At 43.4% G+C, this 14,343-nt stretch overlaps 1 protein-coding gene across 1 annotated transcript; it reads left to right on the forward strand.

Moving 5' to 3' along the window:
• Nucleotides 1–1,778: 1,778 nt before the first annotated feature.
• On the forward strand, nt 1,779–10,632 carry TMEM202 (transmembrane protein 202). Its single transcript, XM_026478606.1, has 5 exons — nt 1,779–1,859; nt 2,080–2,332; nt 9,357–9,506; nt 9,844–9,975; nt 10,436–10,632. Exons 1-5 carry the CDS (start codon nt 1,779–1,781, stop codon nt 10,630–10,632), a joined length of 813 nt encoding a protein of 270 aa, XP_026334391.1.
• The last annotated feature ends 3,711 nt before the right edge of the window (nt 10,633–14,343 follow it).

Here is a 14,343-nt window from a genome sequence, read left to right on the forward strand (position 1 = left end):
GTAGTGCTTGTGTATTACATTAATTGAAACGTCACAATATAATTGCATGGCCCAAAGGACCTTTCGTGATCTCACTCTGGCCTATATCTGCGACCCTTGGAGTTTGTACCTAGCAGAACCACACTGCTTCTAGCGCCCCGAGAACCTCATGCTGTCCGTGGCTTCCTGCCTTGAGACATACTATTATCCTCGCCTCAAATGCCCTGTCACCTCTATTAGCTGGAAAATTCCTTTGAAATCCAGCTAATACATCACCTCTTCCGGTAAGCCTTCCCTTGTTTTCCTCTGACAATGTTAACCATTCTGTTCTCTGTACCAACCCTGTCTTTTATATAAAAATATATTGCCGGGCACCTGGGTGGCTCAGTCAGTTAAGTGCCTGCCTTCAGCTCAGGTCATGATCCCAGAGTCCTGGGATCGAGTCCCATATTGGGTTCCTTGCTCAGCAGAGAGCCTGCTTCTCCCTCTACCCTTCCCCCTTGCTCACGATCTCCCTCTTTCTCTCTTTCTCTCTCTCTCTCAAATAAATAAATAAAATCTTAATATATATATATATATATATATATATATATATATATATATGGCTCATTCATTCCTTTAACATTAAATACTATTCTTTCCTGGCACTGGGCTAAATACTGGGAAACAGAGAGTCAAATGACACTTCGAGAAAGAGGACTTCATGCTAGAGCATGGACATAAGCTAGCTAAGTGCCAGTTGTCCCCCCCAGCTGACATAAAGTATAGGTTTTGGCAGGTCGGGGCGGGCGAGGAGAGGGCATGCTGGGAGAAAAGTGTGATAGGGCATTCTGATTCAGCCCAAATTTAGGACTCAGAGTTTATCTGTTCGTGGAAAACAAGAGCTGGCAAAGCAGCTGGGCATTTATTTGAATAAATGTCCAGAATGGGGAACAGGATGGCGTCTGTTCAGCATCTTGGACTAATTTTGAGCCCTTGTGGGAGGAGGAGTTAGGACCAACGCTGAGAGAGTTGTTTGAAAAGAAGACTGTGAGCTCCTCTGGGCACAAGCTACGCTGGCTGTGGAGGCAGGGAAAGGCCATTCTCCTCGCTTTCACACAGACCCAACCCTGCCGCCGGCTCGTGAATGGTAGCTTTCAGCGCGCTGGCGGGTAGCCCCCTGTGCTGGGGAGACTGGCACTTTCACACGGGGGCCTGGCAGCCCTGGCCGCGGCGGGCAGGGGTGTAACGCCCTTCGATGGCTTCGTGAGTAGAGGGCATTGAAGAGCGGGAACTCGAGCAAGAAAGGAAGAAAAGGCTGGATGCTGCCTGCAGAACCGTGGCCGACAGACTGGTTCACGAGCCTCCGGAGACACACCTGGGCCCTTCCACTCAGCGGTGGGGCAAGAGCGTGAACGCCGTCCAGGCTGCTGGTCATCTTGAGTTCTAACCACAAGCTATTGTGTCCCCAAGACATCTGAGTTAACTTCTTTATTGGCTGTTGGGGAGCTGTCTCTTATTCATCTTTTTACCCAGATCCTAACACAAAGCCTGACACACAGCCACTGTTGACTGATGGAATATTTGTGGATTTATTTCATGAAGGAGCTGAAAGGAGTCAGAGAAGGGAGGGTGGGGAGTATCACATACACGTGCCCCTGATTAAAATGTGATGATTTGGTCCTGATCTGATCAGACCCAGAATATGAAACAGAAATGGAATCTGGGCCACGGGTTCTGGCCCCGTTTGGTTCTGCCAGCCTGTGCGGGAGGCGCGGAGACAAATTCCGTGGCAGTTAGAAAGCCAGATAGCTGCCAAGATGGAGAAGAGGGAACATTTAGTCTTGACCTTCTATAATCCTAAGGCTCCCAAAATTCAGGGGAACCGGAACTACCAAAGGGTGAGGAGGTACCTAATTGCAGGTCAGATGGGAGGAAGAGGACTTACTTCAAGGCGGGCCTAGACAGAGCGTCCTAAAGATAGAGAAAAGATCACCCTGGGTAGGGAGAGACATCCACAGATCACACCCACATGGGGAGACTCAAGGGAGAGATGAGTTGGAGACCCTGGGGATCAAGGGTGATCTTTCTGGGTAGGCAATGTTTCCCTCCTCCTTGTAGCCTACCCTCCCCAACAGACATCCAAGTGTCACGATGCCACCCCAGAGGCGACAGCAGCATGTGGATCGGACACACATTTACATCCAAATGTTCTGTGGCAGCCTGTGTGGTTTTGGTCTCCTAATGCTGATCTGCACAACCCCACTGAACTGGGTGCGGTTCCTGGTGATCAAGAATGGCCTTGAGCTCTACGCAGGACTCTGGATCTCATGCAGCCATGAGCTGTGCTGGAGCCGAACACCCCAACCGCCCTGTGAGTGCCACCAAACTAAATGCCACAGGCTCCGCAGTTCCCAGAGCTTTCTGCCACATGGGCTCTGCATCCTTCTTCCTCCAAGATCTCTTCGCCCTCACCTCTCCAAGTCCAAGATGGGTCTCAGGCAAATTGTGAATGTAGCCATCTTTTTCTTTGGTGTTCTCAGTGTACCCTTTCTCCCTTCTACTCCTAGTTGTTTCCTCTTGCAACTTAGTAGTTGATACTCTCTTTACTCTCTGGGAAGATCTCTTGGGGCCTTTATAAGCCATCACTGTGCAGCAATGTGATGAGTATTGTAATGTGGCTCGCAGAAATAGAAGTAATTGATCAGAAATGGAAAACAAAGCAAAGTGGCTCAACCTCTATCAGATTCAAATTTTTATAAATTTTCTTTAAGATTTTCTTTATTTATTTGAAAGAGAGAAAGCACAAGTAGGGGGAGAAGGAGAAGCAGACTCCCCACTGAGCAGGGAGTCCGATGCAGGGCCCGATCCCAGGACCCTGAGATCATGATCTGAGGCAAAGGCAGATGCTTCACTGACTGAGTCACCCAGGGGCCCCGCAGATTTAACTTTTAAGGTCAATTTGTTCTTCTGCTCACAGTAGGGGGAATACAAATGCATGTCAGATATGTGGTATAACAAATGCCAGCAATTTAGAGTAAATTATTAATGTCAAATTTTATGTGAATTTAGGTAAATCTGAAAATGCAATACAAAACATTTAAAAATAAGTTTCTAGGGCTAGAAGATACCATATGCATAAGTTTGGTTTTTTTAAATCAGAACCAAGACTTAGAGGAAAGACATAACTACACTGAACAGTTTCCCTCGAAAGATACATTTACACAGAGAAACAGATGTTGTGAAAGAAAACATACATGGATAAGGCATTTATTTCTCCTTCTCAGATAAGCAGGGGCCCTAGATGCTGGAGGTGGGGTTGGGGGTTGCACCTAGGCTCCACCCTGAGCTGGAGCATCTGTGGCATGTGGAATGAAAGAGTAGGACACTTACACAAGATCTTGAGAAGAAACTAAAATCAAAGGCAGGCAGACAATTCAATTGCATCTTCAGCTTAAAAGAAGAGCTAGGGGAAATATTTGCAACAAATAGGAAAGATAGAGGACTAATGGCCTTGATATTTTTTTAAAAAAGTATTATTAATAAAAAGGCAAATGCCCCAATAAATAAATTCTTGATAAACAGGCAATTCACAGAACAGAAACTAAAAATATCTAATAAACACAAGAAAAACTATTTTAACCTTAATCATCATTAAAGGAAGGCAAATTAAATGAACCATGAGATAGGATTTTTCAAACATGACAGGAGCAGAGATTTTTCCATGATGATGCACAATGCTGGACATTCTGATCTTCACTGGGGACCATAAATGGGTATAACCAAAGCAATATGATTATGTGTATCCAAAGATTTACACTCAAGAATTCCATTTCTAGAGAAATGGAGTAAAATATACAGGTATAAAAATTGAGCTGCCATCCTATTTACATAATTGTGCCAAGGCTAAAATTCAGGACTTGAGATTATTATTTAAATGTTAAATGAGTCAGAATCTTGGAATTTTGTCACTTACAGTAGCAAATAGTTCATTTCTTGCAGTCTGGAAGTCACCTGAGGCCAACTGTTAATGATTTAGAGAAGGTCAACTGAGTCCTTTAAGTACACAATTGTAAGTCAAGTAGCTACCCTATTTCCACTGTTAACTAGTCCTAATCCTAAGATCAGCAAGTAATCTGCAATACAGAGCTCATAATGAATTCCCCAAATGTAGTGAGTATGTCCAGGCTTCATCAACCTGTGACAACATGTTATTATTGCCTCAAACATTATTATCCAAATTCAAGAACTTTGAACTTTTACCTACTGATTGCAAGACTTTAGCCCCTTTTCCCATGGTACCCCCCTGTCGTTTCTGAGAGTTTCATGGGGACTCAGGTGGGCTCAAGAATATGTGTGCTCATGATCTTGTGTCCTGGACTCACATTAGGCCATTGTGGGTCTGGCTCTGACTTCACCTGGTTCTAGATGACCGATAGCCTCTCTGCTGTAGCTGCTGCTAATGGAATGGAGAAGGGGTGGGGAGTAGTAGGCACCATCCTCTCCTTTTATTGCTAGGTCTCAAGTGTGGAACAGACCCTTCTGCTAACTCCTCTGCAGCACAGGTGAGATCAGACCATCGCGTCAAGGAATGTGTTGCCACCGAGGGTAACTTGAACCATCTGGAGGACTGTAGGGAAGAAGGGTAGGTCTTTTAGTCAGAGCACTGGAGCCTCCAGAGCCAGGGCCCTGGGAACCACTGCACAAGAAACAGTCAAGCTGCCTGGGGATGCTTGATTCTGACATTCCAACCGGGTTACCAGGGAACCTAAATCTTAAGCCATTTTCACAGCCTCCTCTCCAGGGTGCTAGGTCTCCATCCACGATCTTGTCCATTTCCAAACCACCTTCTTTTCCTTGAGCCTGGGGAGGTTTCGTCTTGGCCTTATGTGGCTGGAAAGAAGGTGCAATGTCAGCAGTGTGGAGGTTTAGATTTGGCCAAATAAGTGGGCCGATCTCTCAGCAGCACCTTCTTCATCCATCTATCCATCCATCCAGCCCCCCACCTCCACTCACTCAGTCGAGTTCTTTCATAATTAAAAGAAGCCTGATCTTTTTAGAGCACTGCCTTCTTATCCTGGCCTTGAATTTTGCTGAAGGACCTAAGGTGCAGTGAGAGGAATCCCACCCCCAAATCTCTTTGGTACAGCTGAGTACCAGGCGCTTAGCATTTCTGATGGCTGGCTTCTCTCCTATGCTGCTTTCTTCTCATGTCATCTCAGCTTCCCCCATTGATTCCTTCCAGAGTATCAAGAGCTGTAAAAGAAAAGAGCATCTAGGGTTAGCTAGGCTTATTTGTTCACAAGAGCAAGTAGACTTATAGCCCTGCCCCTCTCACTTTCCAAAACCTCCAGGACAAAGTTTTACTTTCGTAACAGTAGAAGGAGATCCTGTCCACCAGTTACAAACTACCAAGTGATGAGTGTTCTCAGTTTGCTGAGAACCACTACTGGTTTCTGACAGAGTCGTATTCCTTCCAGTCTTGGTAGCTTTTATGTCCTACCTGATGGTGCTCTGAAGTACAGAATCACTGCCAAGGATCTTACCAAGCTTTTCAAATGATTCAGACTTCTTCCTCTCCAAACTGGAAGTGACATCCCCTCTCCTCCCAGGGCATTAACTTCATTGCCTTCAGTAAACTGGGATGTTTGCCTTGCTTTTCCTGCAACCCAAGGCCACATCAAAGAATATTACTAAGGAAATCTTCAGAAATGTTTGGATACAGATGACCTACGTGGGTGTTCCTTATATCTAGGGCACATCTCTTTCCCTGGACCAAAGCTTCTTACCGACAAGTAGGGCCTTTTAGTAACTTAGGTCCTAAGATCTTTGAAACTTTGACAAGTAAGCTGCTGTAAAACTGATGTTTAAAGGCTGGTATAGCTTTAGGTCTTATAGGAGATGGAGGTTCAAACTCAGCTTTAGGATATTTCTTTTGTTTTGCTCAGTGAATAAGAAAAAAAAAAACTATGAAGTTAACCAAATGCAGCCATTTTATATTATGGAGCTAAGTCTTCAGTTTGGTCAGATAATTAGTTGTGCATGATTATGACTAGTAGACTTGCTTTCTTTGGAGGTAAGACTATACCATGCTGCAAATCTCCAGCCGTTCCTTTGGAGGTATGAGTGATCTTATTTATGTAGTTTCAGGAGATGAGGATCTAAGACAGAGAAGACTGTAAGAACATGAAGGCAAGTCTTCCCCTCATTGGTGGAAGAAAGACTAGACTGTAACATATCTTAGACAGGACTGGATATCTTGGTACACTTTAGTGTTTTATTTCATCTGAACTAGCATAAGCTAAAGAGTGAACCTATTTATGAAGATTCAGAAGAATCTCATAGATTCCCAAAGGCAGGAAGCTCGTGTACCTGAGGAGATTCCAGAAGAGCCTGGGATCTCAGACGAAGAAAATCAAGCCTGCCACTCAGTCTCTCTAGAGTTGCTTTGGCGCTCATCTTTGTTTATACTTCGCTTTATCGCTACGGCTCAGTTTTTCCTGTTTATTAGTATACGAGTGCCCCCAAAGTGATATCTGTCTGGCTATGTATCTTCCTTGGTTCAAGCAAGCAAAAGAGGAAATTAGTATCAATCAGTCTCAAATCCAAATTTCCAAGCGTAAGAATCAAATTGGTCTAACATGGGTCAGATCGCCTTCCTTTTTCCAATTACCTGTGGTCGGGGGACTATAGGCAAAGGGCCAGGGCTACAGGCAAGTGCTGCTAAGGCCTGTGAGGGACTGTGGGCTAAATACCATGAACGATGCCTACCACACTGGGCTTCATGCAGCTCAAAGCAGCCTGATGGTTCTGACCGGCTACATATCCTGCTAATTCTAAATGACCCAGGTTTTAGGAAATGCGCTGCTCTTGGGTTATCATGGTTTAGTGTGGCATAACTTGTTTTGGCCACAGAACAAGTCACCTCTGTAGGTAAGAGTGTGATTTCTCTTCATGGACTTTACTATTATCGATGATGTTAGTCAGTGGTGAGTTCTAGAGAACAAAATAAGACTTAAGAGGCAGATCTTAAACTGGGATAAGCTTTGACATATTTTCTTCTCTCTGGGTTACTTGGAAGCTGGACTATGCTCAGGCATAGAAGTGCTTAGAGAACTTTCAATGGTAGAGACGAGCTGGCCCCGGCTACCTTGAGACAGGAAAAAAGCTAGTCAAGGAGGCACCCTCTAAAGGATATTGAAGAGACTGCAGGATCTGTAGCATCTCAGAAGAGTTCTATTTACTTGCAATTGTGTGTTATCCTTTATTTCTTTTTTTAAAGGTTTTTATTTAAATTTCCGCTAGTTAACATACAGTGTTTTATTAGTTTCAGGTATCCAATACAGTGATTCAACACTTCCATCCAACACCCGGTGTTCATCACAAGTGCACTCCTTAATACCCATTACCTATTTCACCCATCCCCCGACCCACGTCCCCTCTGGTAACCATCAGTTTGTTCTCTAGAGTTAAGAGTCTGTTTCTTGGTTTGCCCCTCTCTGTTTTTCTCTTTGCTTGTTTTGTTTCTTCAATTCCACATATGAATGAAATCCTATGGTATTTGTCTTTTCTCTGACTGACATATTTAGCTTAGCATAATACTCTGTAGCTCCAACCATGTCATTGCAAATGGCAAGATTTCATTGCTTTTTATGGCCGAGTAATATTCCACTATCGATATAGATATATAGATACAGATACCCACATATATCTATATATATCTATAGCACATCTTCTTTATCCATTCATCAATCGATGGACATGGGCTGTTTCCATAATTTGGCTACTGTAGATAATGCTGCTATAAACATCGGGGCGCATGTGTCTTAAAAAATTGCTGTAGAAGTCAAGGGAGGGATCTGTTTCGTATTAGGGAGGTGGTAGCTAAAAGTAATGTTTAGCATGCCCCTTCTTCTCTCTTACCAACATCCAGTCTGCAGAGAGCAGAGATCTTGAGCCAGGAGGTGAAGGAAGAAGCCGTGTACTTGGGTAAGGGCTTTGGAGCCAAAGAAACTTAGCAGACCTCCACCTGAGCAAACGCGTGGCAGGGCCTTGAAGGACTCTCAGGAAACAAAACAAAACAAATAGAAGGTATTTTTAGGGTGTGAAACTCCTGCAATCCAGTAAATTTAGGCTTGAAATCATTACGTATGGGAGTTGAAGTAAATGGGACTTCGTTTTGTAGTCATAGGCTGACAAGGCCCGTGCAGGCCAGATATATTTAAAAGAGAAATAACAAATAGAAACAAACTACAAGGGCAACAATGGTTAAATCATTCAGAGAAATATGTTAATATGATAAATTGTTCCGGGAACCATTAAAAATGATGTTTACAACAGATGACTTGGGAAAAGAATCTTACCATATAATCTTAAGAAAAAAAATCACCTGATAGTCACTATCATATTCACCATGTACAGAGGATAGAAAAACACTGGAAAGAAATAATGTAAAATGCTAACAATAGCTGCCCTGGGTAGTGGGACTGTGGCTGATTTTCTTCCTGCTTCTTGGTACTTTCGCAGCCTTTCCAAAGCTTATATTGAACATGTATTACTTTCAGAATTAGAATTAGGAATAAAAAAATGTTTTAATCTGTGTTGTGATTTTATTTTATTTTATTTTTTTTAAAGATTTTATTTATTTATTTGACAGAGATAGAGACAGCCAGTGAGAGAGGGAACACAGCAGGGGGAGTGGGAGAGGAGGAAGCAGGCTCATAGCAGAGGAGCCTGATGTGGGGCTCGATCCCGCAACGCCGGGATCACGCCCTGAGCCGAAGGCAGACGCTTAACCGCTGTGCCACCCAGGCGCCCCTGTGTTGTGATTTTAGAGTCACACCTCTTAGAAGCTAGTTTACATCTAAGTTAAACGGGTTAATACATCCAGAACTATTTGTATATTATCTTCAGTTTAACAACCAAGGCTTTGCGTTTACAGTAAGCAAATTCCAAGTATCAGTGAAAAACTGGGAAGTAAGATCCTTATTGGTGCCCTGGATGCCACATGGCGAGCTCTGCTTCATCTCCCTTAGTCCTCACATCCTTCTCTAAGACTCTGTCTGGTTTTCTTCTTTCTTTCTTTCTTTCTTTCTTTCTTTCTTTCTTTCTTTCTTCTTTCATGTGTTTTCATTTTTAAAAAGATTTTATTTATTTATTTGACAGAGAGAGACAGCCAGTGAGAGAGGGAACACAAGCAGGGGGAGTGAGAGAGGAAGAAGCAGGCTCCCAGCAGAGGACCCTGATACGGGGCTCAATCCCAGAACGCCAGGATCACGCCCTGAGCCGAAGGCAGACGCTTAACGACTGAGCCACCCAGGCGCCCCTCTGTCTGGATTTCTTAAGAGAGGTCCCCCACTGGACTAATCAAGCTTTCCCTCTCTCATTCTCTTTGGCAGATTACCTTCAATTTTCCAGGGCTTTCTTCCTCATCTCTGTCTTCTCCATACTCGTCGCCCTGGCCTGGCTCATCAGCTCTTGCCTGCCTAGAAGAGGAAGCATAACCACCAACTTGGATCTGAAGGTATCCATACTCAGCTTCATCTCAGGTACAGACCTAGATTGGCAGGGTAATACCAGGGTGAAACTGTCAAGGGAACTAAGTTTCTCCATGGGGCTTTCATCCTCTTTTTCTTGTCCCTCTCCTCTTCTTCAGTATCACATCAGGTTGCCAGCTACCTGCCCTTTCTTACTGTATAAAACACACTTCACCTGACTTAGCCCAGGGGAGAGGTAGAAGCCCCTTTCTCTTTCCTATCTTGGTCAATCCCTCAATTTTAATTCTGCCATACATATGGCATCTGGAAACAGAAGAAGAGTTGGGGGTGGTGGTCAAGGCAGACTGAAGACACTGATGGGTTGTGACATCTTTTCTTCTGGTCCTAGCCATCTCCCTGCTCCTCTGCCTCGTCCTGTTTCTGGCACAGGTTCACTGGCATGCTAAGAATGCCTTGGAGCCGGATCTCCTATGGGCCTATCATATTAATTGGTGGAGTGACTTCTTATACATGTTTTCTGGTGAGTCAGTCCCCTGCCTTATGCAAGAAGGATGGAAGAGGAGGTCACTGCTTGAAAGGGAGGTTGAATCTAGGAGAAATAGGAGCACTGACTGTTCCTATTTAGAACATTCATACATGGAGGGGCAGCATGGTATAGTGAGGAAAGCATGGATTTTGGAATCTGGAAACCTAGATTTATCGACCTGTTCTACCTTTAACTGAGGGAGGCATGCGCACGTTGAGTGACTTGCCTAAGACTACACAGAAAGTTGTGGAACTATCATTTGAATCCAGGAGGTTCAAGCTTTGTCTTCACCATGTGAGAAATACTATAATGCAATGAGAGCACAGGAAGATAAAGTAACTCTGCTGGGGGAGAGGAGGGTTGGCTTTTAGAGCTGAGGAAAGCATGAGCAGGAATTTTAAAAGTCAAAAGACTATCTATCTGTTGAAACTCACCTCAAATTCTTCTCCTCTAGGGATCATCTCCTTCCTCAACCACATAACTTTCAGATTTCCTTCCCTTGATCGAAATGTCAGTGCAATTCCCATAGAGCAGTCAAGGCTGGGGGTTGGTCCAGTGACTACGGTAGAATCTGGCAAAGATGAAAGGTTAAGTTCTGATAAGGAATCTCCAGTTGAGGAAGAGAAAACAGACCTAGAAGCAGAACCATGATGGTGATAGGAAAACCCAGCTACTGCTTGTCTTAAAAACGGAGGAGAGGCTGAACTGGAAATGATGGTGCAGATTCTAGGAAACTCTCCTAATATCATGTCCATGTTACTAAAGGAGAAAGCATTAAAGCTGCTGAAATGTGTTTTGTGTGCACTGGATCTAAAATATGTATTATAGTCATAAAGAAAATAATTAAAATTTACTTAAGAAAAAATTTGTAAGAGAAAACATCAGTAGTTAGGGTCACGAATGAAAGAAACTAGCAACAGATGCAGTGTGTGGATCAGAGATCTCTTCGGGCATCAGGGATCTTACAGACCAGAATGATTCCCGGAGAAGATGCCACCTAATTCTATTTGACGTTTTCTTTTTATGTGTGGCCTTGGGCACACTCAGGGTGGAAAGCATTTGGCCAATATTGTTGAATCTGAATTGTAGATCATTACCAGCAATGGAACGAATACCAGTGGAGATTATACCTACCATCCAAAGAAGCTGAAGGGTGCCTGGGTGGAGGCTGGGTTCTGGGGAATCCGTGAGGTCCCATTTCCTATGAGGATTGGTAATTTGAAACCCTTACAGTCTTATTACATTAACACACTGCTTCTCCCTCGGTGGGGAAATATCTTTTTTTAAATGTTTTTTTAATTATATTATGTTAGTCACCATACAGTACATCCCTGGTTTCTGATGTAAAGTTCGATGATTCATTAGTTGCGTATAACACCCAGTGCACCATGCAATACGTGCCCTCCTTACTACCCATCACCAGTCTATCCCATTCCCCCATCCCCCTCCCCTCTGAAGCCCTCAGTTTGTTTCTCAGAGTCCATAGTCTCTCATGCTTCATTCCCCCTTCTGATTACCCCCCTTTTCTTTATCCCTTTCTTCCCCTCCCGATCTTCCTAGTTCTTATGTTCCATAGATGAGAGAAATCATATGATAGTTGTCTTTCTCTGCTTGACTTATTTCACTTAGCATTATCTCCTCCAGTGCCGTCCATGTTGCAGCAAATGCTGAGAAATCGTTCTTTCTGATTGCTGGGTAATATTCCATTGTATATATGGACCACAACTTCTTAATCCAGTCATCTGTTGAAGGGCATCTCGGTGGGGAAATATTTTAACCAGACCCCCCAAGCTCTCTGAAATTCTACACAAAATTTACGTATGCAGTTTTCTGTGAAGAGAGCCACAGACTCCATCAGATTCTTGATAGGCCTGTGACTCTTCTGATTCCTTAGGCGTCAGTTTTGTTTTAATGAGCCAAACCAGGCTAAAGGACTTTGTTCAGCCTAAGTATATATGTGAACCAAGTTGAAAGATTATTCCATGTTTTCGGACACCTGGGTGGTTCAGTAGGTTAAGCAGCTGCCTTGGCTCGGGTTGTGCTCCCAGGGTCCTGGTATCGAGGTCAGCATCAGGCTTCTTGCACGGCGGGGAGCCTGCTTCTCCCTCTGCCTGCCGCTCCCTCTGCTTGTGCTCTCTCTCTCTGACAAATAAATAAAATCTTAAAAAAATTTTCTTTCCATGTTTTATATACCCTGTTAAACTAAGTAAGGGAGTGGGCAGTGATTTCAGGCCATCACATAAGTCTTTTGATGGCTAAAGATCCCTTTCAAACCCAAACTAGATTCCATGCAGAAAGTCCCTGACATTCATTTTGTCCTTTATTCCTTTAGAAGCTACCACTACTTCTCTATTGGTTGAGGTCCATACTTCTCCTCCTCAAATCTGGCAATGGAATGGACTAAAATGCCCAGCTTCACCCCTTGCTACTCTTGAAGATAAGTTTTTGGGTCCTTTTGGTTTAATTTAGAGATTTATTGGTAAGCTTTGTAGAAAACAAACATAGTGGGGGCACCTGGGTGGCTTAGTCATTAAGCATCTGCCTTCAGGCCAGGGCATGATCCCAGAGTTCTGGGATCGAGCCCCTCATTGGGCTCCCTGCTCCACTGGGAGCCTGCTTCTTCCTCTCCCACTCCCCTGCTTGTGTTCCCTCTCTCGCTGGCTGTCTTTCTCTGTCAAATAAATAAATAAAATCTTTAAAAAAAAAAAAAAGAAAGAAAAGGAAAAACATAGCAGACATGGAGCAATTATGTAGTTCTTTTTTTTTTGGTTTTTGCTTTTTTAAGAGAATTTTATTTGAGTGGTTCTTACAATTTATGTAGTTTTTATAATCCTGGTCCCTGAGCAGGAATACCCAAATATTTCCAGATGGTAACTGAAAGCCCATTAGATTAATATTTTTTTAAAGAATTTATTTATTTATTTGAGGGGGGGCATGAGCGGGAGGGGGAGGGGAGAGGGAGAGGGAGAAGCAGGCTCCCCACTGAGCAGGGAGCCTGATGAGGGACTCAATCCCAGGACCCTGGGATCATAACTCGAGCCAAAGGCAGACGCTTAACTGACTGAGCCACCCAGGCACCCTAGATTAATATTTTAGCTTTTATTCCTAAGGATAAGAGTTTAGCAGCACATGCACGTGTGCACCCACCCATAGAGACAAACACAAACACACATATATACACGCACTTCATTTTGACCCTATCTTAGAAAGCTCCTTCTCCATGTTGGCTCCTCTTCCAGGCAGGTGACCTTAGTTATAGCAAAATGACTGGTGCTTCCTTACTTCATGGGGCCTCATTTCAGAGGCACCTCAGGCTATTCCTGAGCCTTTGCAAGAACAGATATGTACTGAAGGCCATCTTCCCTTCCTCCCACTCCCCTCATACACTAAGCATACCCCACACATTGACCAATGAAGAGTTCATTTAGGTCACAAGCTTTATTTATAATTCAGTTTGAATGCTCTAGTTGTAGGACTAAACTGACAGAGAGTTAAGTATTCATGACTCTTTAGGAAATGGAAGTCTTAAGTGGGATGAGAAGAAGGAAGTAGGTATGAGTGAGAGTGGAAGATGCTAGATTATAAGAAAGTAACCATAAAGGCCCTGGCTATTAGGAGAGAATAGGTAGTAATTATAACGAAGTTTTCTACTTTGCAAGCAGGAAATGATCTTACAAGAAAGAGACAACATTTCATTACTCCTTGAGAAGCTGAATCTTCTATTTTCTTCTTTCTTCGCTAGTAGAGAATTCCTTTAAAAGCTTAAGTGAATTTCCAATACGATAGCTTAGTAAATCACCCTTGGATACCTTCCCTCTACTTCAAATATATTGCATGATAGATGAAGTGGAGAGGGGAGGGAGAGGGAGGCAGGGGTTGGGAGAGGGAGGGAGGGAGAGAGACGCAAGCTTGAAAATTATAGCCAGGTCAAAACAAGACAAGCATTTTCACAGACCAGAAAAATGAGCCAAACACAAGGCTGTGATTTGAGTTAAGCCATGGATTTAATGGGCTCTTAGTCCAAAAGTAAGTGGAAGTGAACAGGAACTGACTCTGGACTGGAGCACTTGGCCAAAGTAAGGAAACCCCAAAACCTTTCGATGGTATGCCCATGAGGGGAGAGAAAGAAAGAAAAAAGGCAACAAAAAATTTGTGTGCCTGCAAATAAGAATTCCAAACATGTAAAGAAATGCTCAGAAAAGAATTCAAAGTCAAAAATCAGAATATGAATTCATTTCAGATTAATTTGCGATATAGTATGATAGAGTCTTTAAGTATTCTTAGGATATATAAAGAAACATATGACAGAATCATAGATTACAAAAAAGACTCCAAATTATGAAACAAAAATAGATGGAAACA

The sequence above is a fragment of the Ursus arctos genome, unplaced genomic scaffold (genome assembly GCF_023065955.2).
Source record: "Ursus arctos isolate Adak ecotype North America unplaced genomic scaffold, UrsArc2.0 scaffold_28, whole genome shotgun sequence".
NCBI classification, from domain to species: Eukaryota; Metazoa; Chordata; class Mammalia; order Carnivora; family Ursidae; genus Ursus; species Ursus arctos.

Bases quoted from the DNA above. Each gene is read 5' to 3' on its own strand.
- TMEM202 (XM_026478606.1), top strand. From the start codon at position 1,779: ATGGAGAAGAGGGAACATTTAGTCTTGACCTTCTATAATCCTAAGGCT. The intron at 1,860-2,079 runs GTGAGGAGGTAC...TCCTCCTTGTAG, and splicing joins GGAACCGGAACTACCAAAGG to CCTACCCTCCCCAACAGACA. The intron at 9,976-10,435 runs GTGAGTCAGTCC...CTTCTCCTCTAG, and splicing joins CTTCTTATACATGTTTTCTG to GGATCATCTCCTTCCTCAAC.